This window comes from Chlorocebus sabaeus, chromosome 12, assembly GCF_047675955.1.
Source record: "Chlorocebus sabaeus isolate Y175 chromosome 12, mChlSab1.0.hap1, whole genome shotgun sequence".
NCBI lineage: Eukaryota > Metazoa > Chordata > Mammalia > Primates > Cercopithecidae > Chlorocebus > Chlorocebus sabaeus.
In genome coordinates this window covers 5360157-5386020 of record NC_132915.1, presented here as the reverse complement: position 1 = coordinate 5386020, position 25864 = coordinate 5360157, and the positions used below count along the sequence as shown (strand labels likewise).

Sequence of the window (25864 nt, the reverse complement as noted above, 5' to 3'; positions counted from 1 at the left end):
GGCCCAGACAGGCAGCGGCTCATCTAGGGCCGCAAGCTCCTGGGAGACCAGGCAGGGCCCAGACTCCCACTGTGGAGTCAGTATGGAGTCCACAGGGACAAACATCATATACAGTCGGTCCTACTCAGGTGGTGCCAGGCACCCCCAGGGGCCCAGCGGCTCCCAGCACTAGGCCTGGCTTTGCTCCGGATCCACCTGCTAAGCCACAAAGCATGCTCGCTTGGCGTCCCCAAAGACGAGCTGCTCCATCACAGCTGTGCCTGCCTTGAATCCCGTGGAGGGTGCCAGGTCCACGCCTCCACATGCTGGCAGGGCTGGCCTGGAGCACACCATCCGCATGCCTAGGGCTGGGCAGACTCCCTGGCCAGGTCCCAGGATGACTGAGATATACAAGTGCCCAGTCACCAGGCCCTGCAGGAAGAAACAGCAACAGGGCTCGATGTGGGAGTTTCAGACATTTTTAAAAGTGTAAGGGTCCCTAAATATTCCTTCATGATTCCCTGCCCCATATTCTAAAAGCGGGAAAGAGAGGCCCGGGCAGGAGAGAGTTGCCCAACAATTAAGTGACAACGGTGTGGCCACAGGGTCATCATCTTTGGATGCCTATAGCTGCCTCGCTCCAACTGTCAGACCCATCTGTGCTTCAAGGATTCACAGGGCCCCAACTCCCACCCACACCAGGCTACTTCATACCACCAGCAGACCACTGCCACCACCCAGCCCCCTGAAAGGCCCTTGGGTCTCCCAGAACCTCGCTGCTCCCAACAGCCTTCTGTTCAGAAATGGACACAAGGATGTTCTCAAGGGTTATCAGAGGAATGGGAGAATCCCACACTTGCTTTATCCAAGACCAGGACTTTTCCTGTTCTGGAAGCAAACAATCAAGGAGGCTGGGCCTCACCCCCGGTAACTCTGCAGAGGAACCTCCTGGAGGATCCTCTGCCAATCCCCCTGTTGCCCCCATTTCCTGCAGCTGCCCAGGTGCTGGGAACAGGGCTCGGCAAGTGCAGAAGGCAGCAGGCAGGGGAACTTTAGAGGCACCCAAGCTTGAAGGGCAGGTGGGACTTCTAAGACAAAGGGTGAATGTGGGCACAGGAGAGGCAAGGCAGTCCCAAGCCAGGCTGTAGGGGCATGAGACAATGCTTAGGGCGGCCCCGCGGAGGTGGCAATGGAAGCCACTTGAGACTGAGCCGGGACAAGGACGAGAACGGGGAGAAGCTGCAAGTGCAGCAGCAAGGAGACAGAGACCTGAGTGAGGCATGAGATTCAGTCCGCAGAAGACCTACAAAGCACTTGCTGCGTGCTGGGTGCTGTGCCCAGTCCAACACCCAATTCCACCCACACGCACCTCTCAGACAAGGACAGTGATGCTCCAGAGCTTGACACTATGGCACCGAGGTGGCACACCAAGGCAGTGAGGGTGTCCAGACCTCCTCTCTGAGCCTGAGCTCAGGTGGAGTCAAGACTGTTCCCAGACCTCCCCCATTATCCTCCCCCGTTATCCTCCCCTGACCATGAGGACCACATGGGCACCTAGCCTCAGCCCACCTAGCTAAGGTCCCTGCTTGTGCCCTGGAGGCAGGAGCTGCCACCTCAGCACACCTGTCCTCTTAAAGCTGCAGCTGAGAACACAGGGCAAAGTGTCCCACGGCCACGCAGGACAAGGAACACCAGGTTGCTGACCAAAGCCCATCTAATTATCTTCCCCACCATTCCAGGGAGAGGAAGGGAAAGGGTGCAGTGGGAACTGGGACAGATATGGCTCTTACTGAGTTAGACTCCAGAAATCACTAGCAGAATGATTAGGCAAAATCAACCACGGAGCACCCTCCTCACTCGTGGCCTCAGCCAGCACCGTGCTATGATGTTGGCAGGACACAGACACATCTCCCACTGCATGAGAAAGGCAACAGGACTGGTACTGTCTCCCATTCACCACCACAAGACCCTCCTCAGCTCTGATGGGAAACCCACACACCGGGACCAGCAGGCCAGCATCCTTCCCTCAACGGTCCTGTTAGTACAAATGCAGGGCAGGAGCACAGCAACGCCATTTGGAGCACAATCTGTTAGTAACTAAATGCACTTTAGTTCAAGAAATAAAGTTTTTTAAAGAATTAAGGCGGTACACCTCTCTACAGGAGAAGAAAAAAACCCACAATTATTGTCTCCTTAAATCTTGTGGTTTTTTTTTTTTAATAAAGAGTTAATATTTTCAACTATGATATTGGCCACAATTAAATAGGTTAGCTAGACCTGTGTTGGCATGGGTGTGAGGAACAGGCATGCTGCTGATGGGGGGTGAACTGGTACAAACTTTTTGGCAACATTTACTGAAACTGAGACGCTGATGCACATTCCTCTAGACTCTGCTAGAGACTTTGGGCAGAAACACTCTTATCCCACCTTACAAACGAGAACTAGGCTCTGAACAGAGCAGTAATTTGCCCAAGGCCATGTGGCCAGTACATGGGGAAGCCAGGTGGTGACAAAAAACAATCGGCAAGCAGATGCCTAAAGAGCACCCAGAGAAACAGATACACCCTCTTCCCGATTCTGCTAGGGGCTCATCCTCCAGATACATGCCACGAAAATGCCAAGATTCTTCACTGTGCCAAAACATTTGTGTCAGAATAGCAAAGAGCTGACAAATGAAGGGCATCAAAGTGGGGACAAGTTAGGTCAGCAACAATTCCTTCTCACAGAGGACACTGCCAAACCCAAGCTGTGGACAGAGACAGGGACTGTCGAGGCTGCCCAGGAGCGGCTCACAATGCACTTGGTAGGAGGAAGAGGGATGCTTCTCTGTGTGCAGAGGGAAAAGTGCTCGAACAGAAAGTGCTGCCTGCTGGAGAGGGTGAGCCCCACTACAGGAGACCAGAATTCGGCTGAGGCCACTCCCACTCCATATTCTCAGAGCCCCTGGCCTCCCTGTCACACGCCCCACCCTAAGATGAGGACTTTTGCAAGAGCAGCCGCATCTCACCCCTCTTGTAGCTCCAGCGCCACTGCAGCATGGATTGCAGAAGGCGCCAATACCTGTTGACAAACAGACTGGAGTCCTGAGGGTGATGGGGAAGGCCCCAGCTCCTGCTGGCCTAGGGTCAGCCACTGACTGGTACTAACTGAGCACCTGCTCTGCCCAGACATTGACTTCGGCACCTGCTGGGATTCATTCTGTCCTCTCCACAGAGGGGGGTCATACTGGTCTCCTCAGACAAGGGGGAGGCAAGGAAGGCTGCAAATGGTTTAGGCACCTGTCTGAGCTGACTCGGAGCAGAGGTGCCAGCTGATAAGCCTGGAAACCAAGAGCCAAGGGCTCACCAGGACACAGCCAAGTGGGGGAAGGGAGCACACCACTAGGCTATACTCCTGACCCCACACCAGTCCCTTCCAAATACATGACACTCACAACAGTCCTTTCTAGGTACGCAGTACTGCACTCCCATTCTGCAGAGGGGGGAAGCTAAGGCTCAGGGAGCGCCTCTACCCAAAGCCACATCACTAGCAAGGAGCAGAGCCTGGATCCAAACCCTGGTGTATCCTCCCAGAAAGCAACTCCTGCCAACAACGCTATGGAGTCAGGGAAGGGGAGAAGAGAAGCTGGGGAAGGACTGTCCAGGTCTCCCACTGCCCTGCCGCCTGGAGACCCTCGACCAGCCTGGCGGTCTAACCTCCCCTCCCCACAGTGGGAATGACACAGACCACTGAGGTCTCCGTCCAAGAGGAACACAGCCAGCCACAGCGAGGGGAAGGGCCTGAGATGGGGGGCAAGACAGGAAGTGGGCCAGGGAAGTCGTGCTAGCTGGTGGGAGCGCAATCCCGGCAATGAGGACAGAGCGCTGGGCCGGGGGCAAGGGTACTGGGGGACCCATGCCAGGGGCAACCTCCACGTGCAACCCCGAGCCCCTACTCACTTAGGCCGCTGTCCACGACCTTTCCCCACCTCAGAGGCACTCATGAAACAAGCAGAAACGCTCCGAAAGTAGCTGCGCCCAGAGAGAGGAAGTGATTTGTCTGAAGGTGACAGAGCCGCAGCCACTCAGACCCAGGCCCATCATCGGCCTCTCCCAGCGGGTCACCAGCATCCGTGGCCTCAGTTCTCGGCTCAGCCACTGCCCTCCCAACCCCACCCCACGCTCAGACACACCCGGAACAGCGACCACCGCAGAGCATCAGCCCTTACGAAGCCCCGCCCCGCCCGGGCCGCCCAGGTCCCCACAGAAGCAGGCGGGCAGCTGCAGGAGGCGACAGGGCGCCCGGACCCCTGCATTAGCGGCGTCTGCAACGGACGCTGCACCGGCTCGCTAGCCAAGGCCGGGCCCACTCCCACATACTGCCCGGGTCCCCGGCTCTGGGCCCGTGCCCCCTCCGCCCACCCCTGCCGGCCCCCGCTTGGCAAGCTGACCTTGGCCGCCCTGGTGCCAGGGACGACGCCCACAGGCCCCGGCGCCGGGCGGGGGTCGCGGGGCAGGGCGGCTCGGCTCACCTCCTTGAGCTGCTCCATCTCGCCGCGGATAGCCTCATAGTCCACCTCGAGCTCCTCGAACTGCAGCTTGAGCTGGTGCTTCTCCTCGAGCACCGCCAGCCCGTACTCGGCCGCCTGGATCTTCTCACGCGTGGTCTCGGCCAGCTCGTGGGACAGCCGCTTCACCTCGGCGCGCAACCACTCGGGCTGCGCCTCCATCACCAGCCGCGCGTACTCCTCCTCCTCCGACGGCGCCGACATGGTGGCCGAGGGCCGAGCCGGCTCCCACCGAGACTCTCGCAGGCCGGGCCCTCCTCAGCCGCCACCGCCGCCGCCGCTGCCGCCGCCCTGCCCCGACGGCCGCCCGCCCGCCCGCCCGCGCCGCCGCACGCGCCGCCGCACGGCTCCTCCCCTCCGGCGCGCGGGGCCCGCTGGGGGCTGGAGTCCAGCCCGCGCTCTGACTACAAGATCCATCGTGCCCGGCGCCCGCCCGGCCCCCGCCTATGATTGGCCCATGACCTGTGAGGGGCGGGCCCTCGGGCGCAGCCACTGACGCCGATGTCGCCCAGGGGACTGTGGGGACAGTAGTCCCACTCGCGCACCGACTACAAGGCCCGTCCAGCCCCGCGCCCACCCGTCCCCGGCCATGATTGGCCCGCGCCGCTAGCGTCAGAGCCGGATGCACCGGCGCCTTGCAGTCCCCTGGACGGCGGTCGAGTGGGCGCGGCCCCGCGGCCTTCCCAGCACTCAGAGCCGGGGACACTGCTCAGCCGCCGCGCCTCGCGCTCCCTTGTGCCTCTGGCAGCCGGCGGCCACACGGGGTGGCAAGACGGCTGCCGGGAGAGCCCCAGGGGAGGCGGGTGCGGGCGGCGGGACTGGGCTCCCGACCCTGGGGCGTACAATGCGGACAGAGCCCAGGAGGCCGCGAGCGAGAGGCGCATCCGAGAGCGCGGGCGAACGGCTGCTGCTGGAAACCCGGGGACGGTGTGACGCATGCTCTGTGCAGACGTCTGGGAGCGGGAGGAGGACGGGCCAGCAGGGGGCGCCCAGGGGCCAGCGGGAACCTCAGCGCTGCCCTCAGTCCTTCAAGGTCTGTTTCTTGGGAATAAAGACATTTCCATTAATACAGGGTCATAAACGTGGTAAATACAATTGTTGTCTCCGCATCTATTTTTAGGCCTGACTTAAGTTGTTTGAAAGCCAGTCGTACCCTTTGCCTTGGCGTGGGTAACACTTCTCCTCCGTATATGGTGATGTGTGAGAGAGCCCGTTTATTCCTTATCTCATTGACCTAAAGCGCAAACACACCCCACAGCTGCTGACCGCCATAGCACCTAATGGCCAGTATCGGGGTACTGCAAATGAGTTCACCCTTCCGTCGCGTTTTCTTTAACCAGTTTGCAGCCCCCAAGGGAAATCCTAAAGGATGATTCCCAAGGACCCTAGCACAGGCATAGTCCCTTCCTTCCCACCGTCTCTCACTGCCCCTCCCCACCTGCTTGTCCGCCTCCCTTAGGCGTCCCTAACCTCTCCGGGACCTAACAATAATTTCCTCTATTTTGTGCCTTTTCATTTTACTTCCTCATTGTAGCTCACCAGACCCCCACACCCATTCGGTTCTCCTAGAGAGTGGCTATCTTGGCTTATGGTCACTCTCAAGACCAAATTAGAAGCCATAACAGCAGAAATCACAGCACACAGGGTCCTGACACTATCTAATGCACAGTCCACACTCTAATGGCACGAGGACCCAACACCATACTGGAGAGCTTCAGTATTATTTTTCTGGGCCAGGATCCAGTTGCATTCAGTCGTCAGGTTTCCTGAGTCTCCTTTGATTGACCTTTCTGAGGCGTGCAGTGCACACCGGTATATGCTCATGGGGAGATGAGGTGAGGCGTTTCTGGCGGGACTCTCACTGAGGTGTTGCTGAGTTTTCAGAGCACCAGCTGGGAGACGCATAATGTCGATTTGCATCTCTCTGATCGATGCTGGGATTTTCTTTGGTAATTAGTGTCGTGAGTGAAGACTTTGCAACCATAGATATAGCCTATCACTCCTCAAACCTTGACCCACTAATTTTGGCATTCAAGACTACTTCTTGCCTGAAATAATTATTACCATACTGGCTGGTTTTTTTGTTTGTTTGTTTTCTTTTTTTTTTTTTTTTTTTTGAGACAGTCTGGCTCTGTCCCCAGGCTGGAGTGCATTGGCGCAATATCAGCTCACTGCAACCTCTGCCTCCTGGATTCAAGTGATTCTCCTGCCTCAACCTCCCAAGTAGCTGGGACTACAGGTGCATGCCACCATGTCCAGCTAATTTTTGTAATTTTTTTTTTTTTTTTTTTTTTTTTTTTTTTAGTAGAGACAGGGTTTCACCATGTTGGCCAGGATGGTCTTGATCTCTTGACCTCATGATCTGCCTGCCTGGGCCTCACAGAGTGTTGGAATTACAGGCGTGAGCCACCATGTCCGGCCATACTGGCTGCTTTTCTATTTCCATCAGTCCTTCTCCATTTATGAGTTGCCTTTGTACTGTGAGGCAGCTATACCGTCTCATTTATTCCCTTCTCTCTCATTCATTAGCAGTGTGGATCCATGGATTCTTATTTTACTCCATGGGTTACAATCCATTACTTTCCTTACTTGCTCAAATGGTAGCAGATTTGGCCCGTGGGAGCTCTCCAAGCTGGATCCACGTCTTCAAAACATCATAATTTGTTATTGTTATTACTTCCTTGATGTCTGATGTTCCAAGATCATCTTGTGCTCTCCATGTCCCAGACCTGAAATCAGTTATTTCCTCAAGGAGCCCGGATTCTTTTTAGTGTTTTGTTTGTCTGAGGAGAATGTGTCATAGTCTGACTTGTGAAATTAACTATCAGTTGTAGTAGGAATAGGATGACCAAGCGGCCTGGCTTGCCTGGGACTGTCTTGGGCTGGGCAAATTGTTAATAAGTGGGACAGCTCCTAGTGTAAAGAAGGAACAAGCCTTGTTTGAGTGTGTACTTAACAAGGGAGGGACTGATGCCCCACAGTGACTTGCCCAAGGTCACACAGCCTCAGGGCAACACCTGCACCTGATCCAGCCTCATCTGACTCCAACCGCCCCAGCCCCACCCACACCTTCCCGTGGGGCAGGTCTGAGGAGGGATGGAGAAGGACCGTGGGGGTCCCATGCAGAGAGTGACCATGACGCTTTGAACTTGGAGACAAGTGGTGGTGGTGGAAGGAAGGCCAGGGAAGGCTTCAGGACCATTCTGTTACAGGTAGGGACTCTCCTAGGTGCTGGGGGCAGAGGGTCTGTAACTACCCTTGTGGGCTTCCTTCTGGCCGGAGGGAGAGCTCTGGGTGGGAGTTGCAGTGTGTGACGGGGTGGGATGGATCAGGACAGCCTTCCCTGAGAAGACACCTGAGGGAGGCGCAGAGGATGCACAGGAATTGGCCAGCCCAAGGCTGCAGGAAGGAATAGGGGGCTGGCAAGCATAAGAGAAGCAGGGTGGTCCCGGCAGCAGATAACGAGCCACCTCTTACTGAGCTCTGCCTGCGTCCCCAACATTACCAGGTATGTGACATACATCTCCTCATTCAATCTTCACAATACCGTGAGGGGTAGAAATGATGCCACCTTCTTCTCCTCAAGTCTGTCTGTCTTTGGCCAGACTCTTCTCCAAAGTTACACCATCAAGCTGTCACTCTGAAGTCAAGCCGCTTCTCTCCAACATCCAGCCATAGTCCCTGACATCCAGCCATAGTCCCCGACATCCAGCCATAGTCCCCGACATCCAGCTGCTTCTCCTCTCTGCTGGCTGAGCCTGGGGTCCTTATAGGCACAGGATGGGGCAGGGCGGGGCCGTGGGTGGTTTAGGAAAGGGCAACATTTGAGTGGGAAACAGATATAAGTTCTCATTTTGGGCTGGGGTTTCAGGCCTTTCAGCTTGACAGTAAGGCTTCACCAGGGACCCGCCCTTTTCTGCCTGGAATTTCTCTGCCCCCCCACCCGCCCCCTCCCTGTCCCTATCACCTGGACCATTACCGTCACCCCCTCACTGCCTCCTTGGCTGCTCCTTCCCCTAGGCTTCTCTCACAGCAGGGCAGCCAAGAGTTTCCTTAGACCCAAGTCAGGTTCCATTCCCACTCTGCTCGAAACCCTCACAGAGTCAAAGCCAAATCATCACAGCTACCTCCAAGGCCCTGCACACTCAAGTGTGGCTCTTCCCCTACCTCTTCCTTCCCCTCTCCTCTTGTGTAGCTCTTGTAAACCAAAAAGTGTCTGAGACAAGTCTTCATCAACTCAGAAAGCGTATTTTGCCAAGGTTAAGGATGCATCCATGACACAGCCTCAGGAGGTCCTGATGACATGTGCCCGGGGTGGTCGAGGTACAGCTTACTTTTATACATTTTGGGGAGACATAATGTCAGAGACATTTGAGCCAGAGCCAACTCCATCTTGAATAGGGGCTGAGTAAAATAAGGCTGAGACCTGCTGGGCAGCATTCCCAGGAGGCTAGGCATTCTAAGTCACAGGATGAGACAGGAGGTCAGCACAAGATACAGGTCACAAAGACCTTGCTGATAAAACAGGTTGCAGTAAAGAAGCCAGACAACGCCGGGCATGGTGGCTCACACCTTTAATCCCAGCACTTTGGGAGGCCAAGGCGGGCAGATCACCTGAGGTCAGGAGTTTGAGACCAACCTGGCCAACATGGTGAAACCCCGTCTCTACTAAAAAAATACAAAAATTAGATGGGAGTGGTGGTGGGCAGCTGTAATCCCAGTTACTCAGGAGGCTGAGACAGGAGAACTGCTTGAACCCGAGAGGCAGAGTTTGCAGTGAACCGAGATCATGCCACTGCACTTCAGCCTGGGTGACAGAACGAGACTTTGTCTCAAAAAAAAAGAAGCCAGACAAAAACCCATCGAAACCAAGATGGCAATAAAAGTGACCTCTAGTCATCCTCACTGCTCATTATGTGCTAGTTATAATGCATTAGCATGCTAAAAGGCACTCCCACCAGCACCATGACAGTTTACAAATGCCATGGCAACATCAGGAAGTTACCCTATATGGTCTAACAAGGGGATGAACCCTCAGTTCTGCAGAGTGCCCACCACTTCCCCAGAAAACTCATGAATAATTCACCCCTTCTTTAGCATATAATCAAGAAATGACTGTAAGTATCCTTAGTCAAGCAGTCCATACCGCTGCTGTGCCTGTGGAGTAGCCACTCTTTATTCCTTTACTTTCCTAAAAACTTGCTTTCGCTTTACTCTATGGACTCACCCAGAATTCTTTTTTGCACAAGGTCCAGGAACCCTCTCTTGGGGTCTGGGTCAGAACCCCTTTCCAGTAACAGTGATACATCAATCAATATATGTAAGATTTGCATTGGTTCCATCTAGAAGGGTGGGACAACTTGAAGCATGCAAGGGGTGAGGGGTCTTCCAGGTCATAGGCAGATTTAAACATATTCTGACTGCAATTGGTTGAAGAGTTATTTATGATCAGTAGAAAGGAATATCTGGTTTGTGATCAGGGGTTGTAAAGGCTGAGGTTTTATCATGCATATGAAACCTTTAAATAGCAGGCTTTAGAGATAATAGACTGTAAATGTTTCTTATCAGACTTAAGGTTTGTGTTGATGTAAACCCTGGACATGTCCAACCCCCACTTCCTGTCATGTGCCTGAACAGGTTAGTCTTTCAGGTTAAATTTTAGAATGCCCTGGCTGAGGAGGAAGTTCATTCAGATGGTTGGGCGGGTCTTCAAATTTTATTTTTGGTTACACCCTCATGGCTGTAGGCTGTAGACTCCCTTCCCCGGTTCTATTTCCCTCCCTCTGTTGCATACTGTATGGTGTGCATATTCACCTTTGTACACTTTTGTCCCCTAGAAGGTCAGCTCTAGGAGGGCAGGAGCTTTGACGAGGCCTAGTGAGTCTTCGGGCCCATATCAGGGACACCAGCCAAGGTCCCTTAGGGGTCAGGGCTCAGCGGATACAGACCAGGCTGGGCTCACCATGCACCACTTCCTGGACACAAGCGCCCTCCACCAGGAAGGCGGGACACATAAGATAACAGAGGCGACCTCGACCTCGGTAGAGGTGGGAGGGAGAGGGGCTTGCAGGGTGTCAGGGAACAGCCCGGTGGCTCCCTATAGGAGAAATGGACCGCTTAGCCGGGGCCTGGCAACAAAATGGGAAGTGATGTTCTCCCAACCAAGCTGCTCAGCCTTTGTAAATAAACAAAGGCTCCCCAGGGGCCCAGGCAAAGGCTGGCAGTGCCCTCACACACAGACATGCCCAGACTCAAACCTAACTTGGTGTGTGGTCACTCTGGCAGCTCAGCCTCCCCTTCCTCACTGTTCCCTGGAGAGCTCTGCCTACCCACGTAAGCCCCTTCCCCTGTCTCCTCTCTGCTCCTCACTGGCTGAGGAACAAAACCATCTCCCCAACAGGTGATGGCCTGCCAGGTGTATGTGGCTTGGGCCACCCTCATAGTCACATAGCAGCCCCCACACTTTCATGCTGTATGACGTCAAAGGATCTTTGGCACAGGTCGGGCATGATGGCTCACGCCTGTAATCCCAGCACTTTGAGATGCCGGGGTGGGTGAATCACCTGAGGTCAGGGGTTCAAGGCCAGCCCGGCCAACATGGTGAAGCCCTGTCTCTACTAAAATACAAAATGAGCTGGGCATGGTGGTGGGCGCCTGTAGTCTCAGCTACTCTGGGACTATTTCCAGCTAGGCTGAGGCAGGAGAATCACTTGAACCTGGGAGGTGGAGATTTCGGTGAGCTGAGATCGCGCCACTGCACTCCAGCCTGGGTGACAGAGCAAGACTCTGTCTCAAAGAAAAAAAAAGAAAGATCTTTGGCCCAAATGTCATGCATTCGATAAACTCCTCCTCTGTGCTAGGAGTTTCGACACAGTAATGGTGATGTGGCAGGCCAGGTCTCACTAACAGTAGAACAGGCAGGCCTCTAGAACCACTGCGTCAGCCCTGACTGAATGGTTAGATATTAAAGGCTGAAAGGGCCAGTGCTCCTACAAAATGGCTGGAATGTAACAGAAGCCCTCCAAGAGTCTTGCCCGGGCCTCTCCTGGGCTTTGAAACATGTCAAGACAATGAAGGAATTCTTACATTCCTCCTACCAGGACCCGTTTAGGATTAAGCAAGTTTTATTGGGGGTCTAAAGAAACTCCCCAGACCTCCATACCTTAGCTGGAGACAGGATAAAGGTAATGACCCCCGGTGCCAGCACCTATCTAGATCAAGTAGATGAGGCTCTGGAGAAAGGTCTCCAGGACCCACACGTTTTTGTTGTTGTTGTTGTTTGAGACAAAGTCTCACTCTGTCACTCAGGCTGGAGTGCAGTGGTGTGATCTTGGCTTACTGCAACTTCTGCCTCCCGAGTTCAAGCAATTCTTCTGTCTCAGCCTCCAGAGTAGCTAGGACTACAGGTGCATGCCACCACGTCTAGCTAATTTTTGTATTTTCAGTAGAGATGGGGTTTCACCATATTGGTCAGGCTGATCTCGAACTCCTGACCTCATGTGATCCACCCACCTCGGCGTCCCAAAGTGCTGGGATTATAGGCGTGAGCCACTGTGCCCGGCCGACCCACACCTTAGTTGTAGATTACAAGGAATCCATCACTTGGGTCTTTAGACAAATGCACACTAGAAAGTAGACATATAGCTTAGAAGGTATATAAGCACTGGAAAAGCTTTGTAACTTTGAGTTGGTCTGGTGAATTGCCCCTGCCCTTCTCCCTGTTTCTGTTTACAGAAATAAACTCTCTTATTTCCCAGGTCATCTGCATCTCGTTACTGGAACATGAGTACAAGCAGCCTGACCCTCAGTTCAGTCCAGGAACAATGATGGTGGTGAAGACCCCATATGTGCTGAGCATTTACCCTATGTGCTGAGCATTTACCCTGCTCCAAGCCCTGTCTAGCAATTGCAAATAATCACTATCTTTCTTAAGCCTCACAAACAAGTTACAAGGCAGGTACCACTGTTTTCATTTTGTAGACCAGGAAACTGAAGCACAATAAGGTAGATGACTTGTCCAAGATATCATAGGGTATAACTGGAGAAGCCTAGGATCTGAACCCTGGTCCATGTGACTCCAGATCCCAGCTCCCTGCCCGCCAGCCTTTCCTGGGTGCAGCAGGACACAGCCCAGCCCTCAAGGATTCATGTTGCAGACGGAACAGACGTCAGTGGCTGACTCTGCTGTACTCCGGAGCCTGGGAGGGGCAACACTCCACCTGGAGGACTCAGAAGGTGGCACAGAATGGGTGACAGTGGTTGCATCTCGAAGGAGCAGGTTTTCGCCAGTCATGGAAAATACACTGCAGAGAGAAGGCCCCAGGGACACAAAGATGTGGAATCATGGATGAGTGTGGCCCGGGGATAAATTCAGGGAAGAGGAGCAAGACGGAGTGTGTGTGTGCTGGGATTACAGGCGTGAGCCACCACAACCGACCCCCTTTGACTATTTTGAATGCTGTTGTGAAAATGGCTATATAAGTATCTGCTTGAGGCTCTACTTTCAATTCTTTTGAGGATGTACCTAGAAGTGGAATTGCTGGGTCATATGGTAATTTTGTTTGGCTTTTTGCAGAATCACCATGTTTTTTATAGCAGTTGCACCATTTTACATTGCTAGCAACAAGGTACAAGACCTTCAGTTTCTCCAAATTCTCATCAGTACTTGTTACTTCCATTTTAAAAATAAAATGTCCAGGCCGGGCATGGTGGCTCACGCCTGTAATCCCAGCACTTTGGGAGGCCGAGATGGGCGGATCACGAGGTCAGGAGATCGAGACCATCCTGACTAACACGGTGAAACCCCGTCTCTACTAAAAATACAAAAATTAGCCGGGTACGGTGGCGGGCGCCTGTAGTCCCAGCCACACGGGAGGCTGAGGCAGGAGAACGGCGTGAACCCGGGAGGCGGAGCTTGCAGTGAGTGGAGATCGCACCACCGCACTCCAGCCTGGGAGACAGAGCGAGACTCAGTATCAAAAAAAAAAAAAACAAAAAAAAAACAAAAAAAACCAAAAAACAAAAAACAACAACAACAAAAAAAAAACAAAAAAAAAATAACTGTCCCATGCTGGGCACGGTGGTTCACGCCTGTAATCCCAGCACTTTGGGAGGCCGAGGCAGGTGGATCACGAGGTCAGGAGATGGAGACCATCCTGGCTAACATGGTGAAACCCTATCTCTACTAAAAATACAAAAAAATTAGCTGGGCGTGGTGGCAGGCGCCTGTAGTCCCAGCAACTCGGGAGGCTGAGGCAGAATGGCGTGAACCCCGGAGTCGGAGCTTGCAGTGAGCCGAGATCGTGCCACTGCACCCCAGCCTGGGCTACAGAGCGAGACTACAAAACGAAACAAAACAAAAAAACTGTCCCGGCCGGGCGCGGTGGCTCAAGCCTGTAATCCCAGCACTTTGGGAGGCCGAGACAGGTGGATCACGAGGTCAGGAGATCGAGACCATCCTGGCTAACACGGTGAAACCCCGTCTCTACTAAAAAATACAAAAAAACTAGCCGGGCACGGTGGTGGGCGCCTGTAGTCCCAGCTACTCGGGAGGCTGAGGCAGGAGAATGGCGGGAACCCGGGAGGCGGAGCTTGCAGTGAGCTGAGATCGTGCCACCGCACTCTAGCCTGGGGGACAGAGCGAGACTCCGTCTCAAAAAAAAAAAAAAAAAAAAAAAAAAAAAAAACTGTCCCAGTGGGTGAGAGGTGGTATCTCATTGTTTTGATTTGTATAGTTTGGAATCATTACATTTCCCTAATGATCAATTGATATTGAACATCTTTTCAGGTGCTTATTTGCCATTTGTGTTTCTTCTTTGAAGAAAATGTGTGGGAAACTGGATGAAGGGTACTTTTCATAACCTCTGTCTTTACTGGGGTTTTCTATTTGTTGATTCATTGCCATAATCCATTCTTTTGCTTATTTGAATGGGGGTTTCTTTAGCTTTTTGAACTTCTTTGTAACAGCTGCTTTGCTTTGAAGCCTCTGTTTGCTGAATCCAATATCTGAGGACTGTCAGACACAATTTCTACTGAATTCTCTTTTTTCTGAGGATGGGTCTTTGTATGTCTTATAATATTTTGTTGAATACTTGATATTTGAGATAATGTATCAAAGCAACTCTGGATTCCCCCTCTTGTGCACTATTGTTTTTGTTTTGTTTGTTTGTGAACTCTGTCTTCTCAGCAATGTGTGGCTGCTTTCTTCTTATTTTTATGTTTAAGCCTGCTTCCTAGGTTCTGCAACTGTGACTTCATACATTAGCATTCAGTTGGAGGTTAGTCAGACTATGCTCATAGCCAATTAGGCTTCCACACTGTGCTGATGGATCTGCAATTTGGCAGAGGAGCACCTTCTAACCACAGGCCACATTCAAATCTACTCTAGATATTAGATTCCACTAGGATCTCTTGTGTCTTCTCCGCATATATAGTCATATTCAGTTGGCCAGAGATGCATGCGTGGCTTCAGCTCAATCCAATCTTTGTCACACATGTGCTCATCCTCTGCTCAATGTGGCATATGTGAGAGTTTATCAAGGCCCCTATTGTTGTCTCACCACCTGGAACTCCCTAGTAAAACCTTATCTATCCTTTTGGTTCATTTCTTGTTCAAAAAAGGTCTGAGTTTAGGCCAGGCACAGCGGCTCATGCCTGTAATCCCAGCACTTTGGGATGCTGAGGTGGGCAGGTTATTTAAAGTCAGGAGATTGAGACCAGCCTGGCCAATATGGCGAAACTCTGTCTCTACGAAAACCACAAAAATTAGCCGGGTGTGGTGGTGCATGCCTGTAATCCAAGCTGCTGGAGAGGCTGAGGCAGAATTGCTTGAACCCGGGAGGTAGAGGTTGCAGTGAGTGGAGATGGCCCAACTGCACTCCAGCCTGGGCAAGAGAGTGAGACTGTGTCTCAAATAAACAAATAAATCAACAAACAAAAAAGGTCTGACTTCAGGTTAGCAGAGCTGCTGGACATCCCTGATCACTTGTCAGTGAGATCCAATTTAGCTGACAGTATTTAAATCAAGTGACATCCCTCTGGTAGTGTAATCAAAGGTAATAGTTTCTTTATCTGCCCCCACATTCATCAAATTAAACAGTGTTGGGAAGTTATGACAGTTTCCCTAGGTAGGAACATCATAGACTTTTGCTATTTGCACCCACATTTAAGCAATCCTTCCTTCCTTCCTTCCTTCCTTCCTTCCTTCCTTCCTTGCTTGCTTTGCGACAGAGTTTCACTCTGTTGCCCAGGTTGGAGTACAGTGGTATGATATTGGCTCACTGTAACCTCCACCTCCTGGGCTCAAGTGATCCTCCAGCCTCAGTCTCCCAAGTAGCTGGAATTACAGGTGCACACCACCAGACCCGGCTAATTTATGTATTTTTTGTAGAGACAGGGTTTCACCATGTTGCCCAAGCTGGTCTCCAACTCCTGAGCTCAAGCAATCTGTAATCCCAAAGTGTTGGGATTACAGGCATGAGCCACTGCGTCCAGTCTAAGAAATTTTCATGAACACTTCTCAGCTTTATATACACATTTGGCAAATTTTCAGAGCACTGAAACTTTTTTTTTTAACTGCCTTGATGGTTTTCTACAGATCACAGGTGCTTTGGGGGGAGAAGATTCATGGATCTGCTAACTTCATCATGTCAAAACTCCAAATAGTATTTTTATTGCAAGAATTCTCTTCTATAATTGCAGTGCTAGACGTTGTCTCTTTTCTTTTCTTTTTTTCTTTTAAGATGGAGTCTTGCTCTGTCACCCAGGCTGGAGTGCAGTGGCGCAATCTTGGCTCACTGCAACCTCTGCCTCCTTGGTTCAAGCCATTCTCCTTCCTCAGCCTCCCTAGTAGCTGGGATTACAGGCGCGCACCACCACAACCAGCTAATTTTTGAATTTTTAGTAGAGACAGGATTTCACCATGTGGGCCAGGCTGATCTTGAACTTCTGACTGACCTCAGGTGATCCGCCCGCCTTGGCCTCCCAAAGTGCTGGAATTACAGGTGTGAGCCACTGCGCCCGGCGTGATATTGTCTGTTTTCATTCACAATCCATTTCTACATTTATTTCCTTACTCCCTGTGTTGCAAGGGCTGGATAGAAAGCTACATTTCCCAGGCCATGCAATCTAGGCTTACAGCAACCTTTACCTCCAGGCTTAAGTGATCCTCCCACCTCAGTCTCCTCAGTAGCTGGGACTACAGGGGCACGCCCCCACGCCTACCTAATTTTTGTATTTTTTTTTTTTTTAGAGACAGGGTTTCACCATGTTGCCCAGACTCCTAGGCTCAAGGGATCCTCCTGCCTTGGTCTTCCAAAGTGCTGGGACTACAGGCGTGAACTGCCTGCTCCCCACCAGCCCAGCCAATTAAACTTCATTCAAATAAAAAAAAAAAAAAGAAAGAAAAACCTGGCCGGGCGCGGTGGCTCACACCTGTAATCCCAGCACTTTGGGAGGCCGAGATGGGCGGATCACGAGGTCAGATCGAGCACCATCCTGGCTAACACAATGAAACTCCATCTCTACTAAAAATACAAAACATTAGCCAGGCGCGGTGGCGGGCGCCTGTAGTCCCAGCTACTTACTCAGAGGCTGAGGCAGGAGAATGGCGGGAACCCGGGAGGCGGAGCTTGCAGTGAGCTGAGATCGCGCCACTGCACTCCAGCCTGGGCGACAGAGCGAGACTCCGTCTCAAAAAAAAAAAGAAAAGAAACCTTGAGGAAAACAAAAAGACAAAGCACAAATTGGGAGAAAATATTTGCAGATCTTATATTTGATATAGAACTTTAATATAAAATATAAAAATAAGAGCCCAATAATAAGAGGACAACCCAATTTAAAATTGGGCAAGAGAGACCTGAATAGACATTTCAATGAAGACAACATGTAAATGGCTCCTAATCACATGAAAATATGCTCAACATCATAAGCAATTAGGAAAAGCAAATTAAAGCCACCATGCAATACCAATACACCCCATGCAATACACCCCATGCAATACACACCATGCAATACACCCCATGCAATACACCCCATGCAATACACACCATGCAATACACACCAGTCAGAACGGTTAAAATTAAGATTGCTAGTACTAAATGCTGATAAACATGCTTAGCAAGTGGAACCTTCATAAATTGCTGATTGGAGTATAAAAAGGTACATTCTCTTTACATATCAGTTTGGCAGTTTCTCAAAGGACTAGATATAAACTTAGCATAAGACCCAGCAATTTTACTTCTATGATTCTACTGAAGAGATATGAAAACACATGTCCATATAAAGATTATATGAGAATGTTCATTACAGCATTATTCAAAATAGCCAAAATGTGAACAAATGCTTATTAACTACAGAATGGATAAACAAAATGTGGTATGTATGTTCCTATATAGGAGTACTTTGGGGAAAAAAAAAAAAAAAAGAAAAGAAATTAAATACTGATCTTTCCACAATATGTTTTAAAAAACCTAAAAAACATTATGATGTGGAAGAAGATAAGACCATCTCTTTCATAATTCTATTTATATGAAATTCCCAGAAAAGTCAAAATTTTAAAGACAGCTGTTGCTTAGGGCTGAGGATGGAAGTGAGGACTTACGGCAAACAGGGTTTAAACCAATTTTTGGAGGTAATTAAAATGTTTTAAAACAGGAAATTTCTGGCCGGGCATGGTGGCTCATGCCTGTAATCCCAGCACTTTGGGAGGCTGAGGCGGGTGGATCACCTGAGGTCAGGAGTTCGAGGCCAGCCTGGCCAACATGGTGAAATCCTGTCTCTGCTAAAAATACAAAAATTAGCCTGGTGTGGAGGCACGCACGCCTGTAATCTCAGCTACTCCGGAGGTTGTGGCAGGAGAATCGCTTAAACCTTGGTACGTGGAGATTGCAGTGAGCCAAGATCGTGCCACTGCACTCCAGCCTGGGTGACAGAGCAAGACTCTGTCTCAAAAAAAAACAAAAAACAAACAAACAAAAAACCCAGGAAACTGCACAACTCTAGAGTTGACAATTGCACAACTCTATAAACTAACTAAAAGTCATTGTAATGCATGTTTGCAATGAGAGAATCTTATTGTTTGTAAATTTTGCCTAACAGATTTCCACCTGGAAAAATGGAAGAAAGGTACACACCCTAACACCCACAGGTCTTCCTCTCTAGGCAGTAGCATGACTTTCTACTTTCTTTATCAGCTAAATCTGGCTGCCTGTAATAGATTTCAAAAAAGGGCATGAAGCTTGCCCTCTCTCTTCATTCCTTTGCAAAGTGATTTTGCAGCTCCTCCCAGTAAGAACTGGAGTCTGTTTCTTCATGCCTTGATTCTGGACTGCCCTCTTGAATTATTTTCACCAACAGGATGTGGCAAAAGTGATGTTGTGTTAGTTTTCAGCCTGGGCCTCAGGAGATTTTAAACCCTCTTACTCTCTTACAGAAACTGTCTCAGCTATTATGAACACAAGCCTGGGCTAGTCTGTCAGATGATGAGAAGCACTTGGTGCATCACCCACAACACCCCAGCAGATTGACAGCCATTTGGGTGGGGTTATCCTGGACCATCCAGCTGACACAGGTGCATGACTAAAAACACTCTTGTTATTCTAATGCACTAGTTTTGGGGTGATTGGTTATGCAGCTGTAGCTAACTAATACACTGACCCTGGTTTTGCTCATCGGGAGGCTCTCCTCTGTCCATTGATCTCTAGGTCGCTTCTGAGCTGGACAGTAAGTAGGATGACTCAGGGACTGCCCTTCTCTACTAGTCTGCTCTTGGTGTTGGGTCCCGTGTCATCGTCACAGGATTCCCTAATAGCAGGATCTGGCAAACTAGAGCTCATGGGTAACATCCAGGCTGCCGCCTGTTTTTGTAAATAAAGTTTTATCAAAATATGGGTGGATCACGTGAGGTCAGGAGTTTGAGACCAGCCTGGCCAACATGGTGAAACCCTGTCTCTACTAAAAACACAAAAATTAGTCAGGTGTGGTGGTGTGTGCCTGTAGCCCCCACTACCTGGGAAGCTGAGACAGGAGAATCACTTGAACCCAGGAGGCAGAGGTTGCAGTGAGCCAAGATCCCGCCACCACACTCCAGCCTGGGCGGCAGAGTGAGACTCTGGCTCAAAACAAAAAAGAAAAGAAAAAAAGAAATACAGTTGCTGTGGTCTGAATGTTTGTCTTCCCCCAAATTCATATGTTGAAACTTAATCCCTCACAGGATAGTATTAAGAGGTGCGGCCTTTAGGTCATGAGGACTCTCTCCTCATGAGTGTGATTAGTGCCCTTATAAAAGAGGTTTGAGGAAGCTCTTTTGCCCTTCTGCCAAGTGAGGATGCAGAGAAAGTGCCATCTATGAATAACAGGCCCTCACTAGACACCGAATCTGCTGGTGTCTTGATCTTGGACTTCCAGCCTCCTGAACTGCAAGCAATAAATTTCTGTGGTTTATAAATTGCTTTATCTAAGGCATTCTGTTACAGCAGTCCAGGTAGACTGAGACAATAATCATGCTTATTGTTTCTTTTGTCTATGGCTGCTGTCCTCCTGGCGGAGTTGAGTAGTTGTGACAGAAAACGCATAGCCTGCAAAACTTAAAATATTTACTATCTTGCCCTTTATAGAAAAAGTTTGCTGACTCTTGCCCTATAGGATAATGATCACAAGGATTTCTCTCAAAATACAAGTTCCTTTCAAACCTGTAAATCATATAAACTACCTGAATTTATTGAAGAGCTAATAACCTAAGTCAAAAAGCTTACTGAGGCCGGGCTCAGTGGCTCATGCCTATAACCCCAGCACTTTGGGAGGCCAAGGTGGGCAGATCACGAGGTCAGGTGTTCGATACCAGCCTGGCCAATATGGTGAAACCCCATCTCTACTAAAACTACAAATATTAGGCTGGGCGCAGTGGCTCATGCCTATAATCCCAACACTTTGGGAGGACGAGGCAAGTGGATCACGAGGTCAGGAGTTCGAGACCAGCCTGGCCAACATGGCAAAACCCCATCTCTACTAAAAATACAAAAATTAGCCAGGCACAGTGGTGTGTACCTGTAATCCCAGCTACTCTGAAGGCTGAGGCAGGAGAATCACTCAAACCCAGGAGGCAGAGGTTGCAGTGAGCTGAGATCGCACCACTGCACTCCAGCCTGGGCAATAGGGCAAAACTCCATCTCAAAAAAAAAAAAAAAAAAAAAAAAAAGAAAAGCTTACTGAGTCTTAGGTTATGAAGCTAGGAACCTAAGAATCTCCTTTATCCCAGCAATCAGATATTCTGACTTTAGCTGTTGTTTTATTAGCCTTGGTTTAGTATATCTCTGAAACAGTGGCCTTGCAAAGGAGGCACCAACTAGTCAGCATTGCTCTCAAAGTGCATCCTCATGCTCCTCACAATCAAGGTTACTGTCCTCTTTCTCAACAAGTAGGTACTTTAGGAGACTGGAGGATGAGGCTTCCTTCTTGTCCCAATTTTAAACTGCAGTAGTAGTTTCTACCACACTGCCTTAGATATCACTATCACCTTGAGGTGGAGACATCAACTTTTTCAACTATGCCAATTAGGGTGCTTCTAGCTCAGTGCTAAATGACTCTCCCAGTGGCAGCAGTTGTGGAATATTTCAACATCAGGGCCGCCTGAGCTGACAAATAATAGTTGGAGTAAGCAATAGACTAACTATCAAGGTTAAAAGGAAAATTTGAGGAATGAAGTGTCCATGGGACCTTGAAAGGCACCAACATATTCCTGAAGATCTGGGAGGCCATGTGCATGACCAGGGCTGTATGCAGCAGTGTGCATGCTCAGGAAAGACATGAGAAGGTCTCACCTCTGACTGAACATGAGAATATGCACAAGCAGGAAGTGAAGGCTAAGGCAGAGCTTAAACCATCTGGCTGAGTGGCGAAGGCATTCCCCAATGCACATATAGAGCCTCCTGGCAAAGACTTGGAGACTTACTGGTTCCAGGCATTTACAGAAACATCTGTCAAATCATTACTTGACCACTGTGATGGTTAGTTTTGTGTGTCAACTTGGCTAGGTTATAGAACCTCAATATAACTTCAATCAATACAGTACTTCAATCAAACACTAATCTAGGTGTTGCTGTGATGGTACTTTGTAGATATGGTTAATACCTACAACCAATTGACATTAAGGAGATTATTCTGTATACTGTGGATGAGTGTCATCTAACCAATTGAAAGGTCTTAAAAGCAAAATTTGTTTCCCTGAAGAAGAAATTCTGCTATAAGACCACAGCATTAACTCTTGCCCAAGATTTTCCAGGCTGCCCTACAAAATTCAGCATAAGTCAGCAGCAAAAGCCAGTTCTATGAAGTAAATATCTTTATCTTTTTATCTATCTGTCTGTCTGTCTATCTGTCTACCATCTACTTATTTACCTATCTTATCTGTCCTACTGGTTCTGTTTCTCTGGAGAATTCTGACTGATATAGACTTTGGCACCAAGAGTGTATCTAGAGGTATCCAGAGGAACAGAATATTAAGGAGGATGAGCTTGCTTGCTTTCTTCTCTCTCTCTTTCTTTCTTTCTTTCTTTCTTTCTTTCTTTCTTTCTTTCTTTCTTTCTTTCTTTCTTTCTTTTTTAGATAGAATTTCACTCAGTCACCCAGGCTCCCAAGTAGCTGGGACTATAGGTGCATGCTAACATGCCTGGCTAATTTTTGTATTTTTAGTGGAGACAAGGGTTTCCTCATGTTGGCCAGGCTGGTCTCGAACTCCTGATATCAAGTGATCCACCTGCCTCAACCTCCCAAAGTGCTGGGATTACAGGCATGAGCCACTGTGTCCGGTCTTAAGGATGAGCTTTCTTCATTAACTCTAGGGTATCTAGAATTGGTTCTCAATTTGATTATATTTGAAGACACTGATGACTCTATTTCTGGCAGTAAAGACAACACTGATAATCCATTGTGTGATCTGGCAATACATATATAACAAATATAACCCTTTGATACTCCTAATCAAATATTTACAGGCGGTAAGGTTCTGGGTGATCACGTATTTGATATCTTGGAACATTTTAATCAAACTAACTGCTGTGATTTGATGTGTCCCCTATTGTTCATGATTGGAAACTCGATCCCCAATCTGGCAGTGGTAGGAGGTGGGGTCTAATGAGAGGTGATTAGGCCATGAGGCCAGAGTGAATGAATTAATGCTATTATCCCAGGGGAGGATTTGTTATAAAAGAGAGAGTTCAGCTGCCATTTATTCTCTCTCTTCCTCTTCTGCTTTCTGCCATGAGAAGATGATGCAGCAAGAAGGTCCTTGTCAGATGCTAGCTGCTAGATCTGGAACTTCCCAGCTCTGGAAACATGAGCCAATACATTTCTGTTATTATAAATTACTCAGGCCGGGTGCGGTGGCTCAAGCCTGTAATCCCAGCACTTTGGGAGGCCGAGACGGGCAGATCACGAGGTCAGGAGATCGAGACCATCCTGGCTAACACAGTGAAACCCCTTCTCTACTAAAAAATACAAAAAACTAGCCAGGCGAGGTGGCGGGCGCCTGTAGTCCCAGCTACTCGGGAGGCTGAGGCAGGAGAATGGCCTGAACCTGGGAGGCGGAGCTTGCAGTGAGCTGAGATCCGGCCACTGTACTCCAGCCTGGGGAACAGAGCCAGACTCCATCTCAAAAAATAAAAATAAAAAATAAAAAATAAAAAAAATAATAAATTACTCAGTCTCGGGTATTACATAATAGGAGCACAAAATGGACAAAAACACTGGCAAATATAATGACATTGGCTGGTTGCTAATTGCATGGGAAAAGTGGGGAAAGAGGAAAAGGACCCTAGGGATCTGAATTCCCAACTCAAGCTCTGTATAAATGACCTGAAAGCTTCAATGTCTGCTCTGGCAAAAACCCTTATCTTCGGTAGCCACAGAGATGAGATTGCTAAGAGTCAAACCCAGAGTCTCATCCTACAATCAGGTGAGTTACAAAGCAAACTGATTTTCCAATCCTCCATGGTGTCTGATGCTAAAGTGAAAGCATTCATTGGGAATGAATGGGAGCCTGAAAATTGAGATGGTGTTATGGTTTGGATGTTTGTCCCTTCCAAATCTCATGATAAAATTTGATCAAAATGTTGGACGTGGGGCCTAATGGGAGGTGTTTGGGTCATGGGGGTGAATGCCTCATGAACAGAGTAATGCCCTCCCTTGTGGGTGAGTTCTCTATTAGTTCCTGCAAGAGCTGGTTGTTAAAAAGAGACTGAAACCTCTTTCCCTCTCTTTTCTCTTCTTTTGCCATGTGGTCTCTGCACTCAAGGGCTTCCCTTTGCCTTCTGCTATGAGTGGAAGCAGCCTCAGCAGCTGAGACCTATCGGGAGATGATGCCAAATCTTGAACTTTCCAACCATCAGAACTATGAGCCAAATAAACCTTTTTTCTTTAGAAACTACCAAGCTTCAGGTATCCCTTTATAGCAACACTAAATGTTCTAAGACAGATGGAGACATATGGGGAGATCTGGATGAAGCTGGGGACATTAAATTTCTAAATTTGGACGTGTTTTCTTTGCCAATAGAAGCTGTTCCACCTACATCTGAGGAGAGTAATTCTGCTTTGTTTGAGGAAACTGTAATGGCTCCCCGAGAAAATCGCCTAACAAAACATTGCTAATTTTCCTCAGGACCCACGCATCCACCCATCACCACCTGTCTTTGCATCTACCCCTATAACTAGAATCACTCTAAGCAGGCCTTGAAAGATGAGGCACAAAATATGACCCCCAAGGATATGCGTTACACTTCAAATGAAATACATGATTTTTCCAGTTTATACAGACAGAAATATGGAGAATACGTGTTGTCACAAAACAGAGATTCTAGACTCAGTGTTGTGGCTCAGATGGATGGAAAGAACTCTAATGTTTGGTTGGTTAATTGGCTGAAACATGAACCAAAAGGTGGCCTGCACTAAACGAAGTTGAAGTGTCAGAACTGCCTTGGTATATTGTAGTAGAAGGTATCCAGAGGCTCAGGGAGACTGGAGTGGTAGAGTGGATTTGTTATGTAAGACTGGCTTCTCCACCCCTGGTGGGTTCAGAGAACATACCTTTAACCATGATTGTGAGAAATAAATTTGTGAGGGAGTCCCAGCATCTTTGAAAACCTACGTGGTTGCTTTTATCTGTAGGTAAAAATTACAGTGAGAACTGCTGCCACTGAGCTGGGAAACCTAAATCCACTTAGGTAATTGGATCCCAGGGTGGCAGGAGCCAAGGGGAGGCACTTAATTGCCAAAGGCAAGGTGGGTGGGGTTGCTCTAATGAACAGCCGAATCAAAGCAGCAATCAGAATATTGTGACTCACTCAGACCTATGATGTTGACGAGCTGATGATGGCGTTGCTAGACGTGAAACAGACAGGAAGCCTACCACATTCCTATTTGATCTGCGTAAGCAGAAGAGTTCTAGGTCAGGTAAACGAAGTCTGACTTGAATTACCAGAGCAGAGAGTCATGGTGCCTCAACGAATGCCCAGACTTGAGCCAGTTTACAGACGCTGAACCCTTTGAATGAAGGAGAATCCAGGTCACCTTGAAGAAGGAGTCGGCTACGTTGTCAAAAATTTAAAACAGTTTCTTTTTCTTCCAGCCTTCCCTAAAGGGACCCATCGCCTTTCATCAGGGTGACTGCATTGTGGGAAGGGAAATAATCAGACTTTTTGGGGATTGCTGGGCACCAGCTCTGAAGTGACATGAATTCCAGGAAAACTAAAATGTCACTGTCATCCATTAGCCCGAGCAGAGTTTTATGGAGGTTAGGTGATCGATGGAGTATTAGCTCAGCTCCTTCTCCTAGTGGGTCCAGTGGGCCACTGAACTCATCCTGTGGTTATTTCTCCAGTTCTAGAATGCATAACATTGGAATAGACACGCACAGCAACTGGCAGAATTCCCGTATTGATTCCCTGACCTGTGCAGTGAGGGCCACTATGGTGGGACAGGCCAAGTGGAAGCCACTAGAATTATCTCTAACTAGGAAAATAGTAAGCCAAAAGTAGTACTGTATCCCTGGAGGGATTGCAGAGATTAATGCTACCACCAAGGACTTGAAAGATGCAGGGGTGGTGATTCTGCTATCATCCCCCATTCAAATCACTTCTTTGGCCAGTGTAGAAGACAGATGGGGCTTGGAGAATGACAGTGGATTATCTTGTTTAACTGGTTGTCAACTCTAATTGCAGCTGTTGTTCCCATGTGTTGCTGTTGCTTGAGCAAATTAACACAACCCCCGGTACTTGGTAGGCAGCTATTGATCTGTCCAATTTTTTTTTCCCCTCAATAGCTGCTCACAAAGACCACCAGAAGCAGTGT

At 49.2% G+C, this 25864-nt stretch overlaps 1 protein-coding gene across 2 annotated transcripts in view; it reads right to left on the bottom strand.

The window, feature by feature from the left end:
• BICD2 (BICD cargo adaptor 2) overlaps positions 1-4826 on the bottom strand; it is a 48972-nt gene extending 44146 nt beyond the window's left edge. For both annotated transcript variants that reach the window (XM_007969763.3, XM_007969764.3), the window contains exon 1: positions 4490-4826. In XM_007969763.3, the coding sequence (XP_007967954.2) occupies positions 4490-4729 (240 nt within the window). In that variant the 5' untranslated portion in view covers positions 4730-4826. The remainder of the gene's footprint in view (positions 1-4489) is intronic.
• Positions 4827-25864: the final 21038 nt, after the last annotated feature.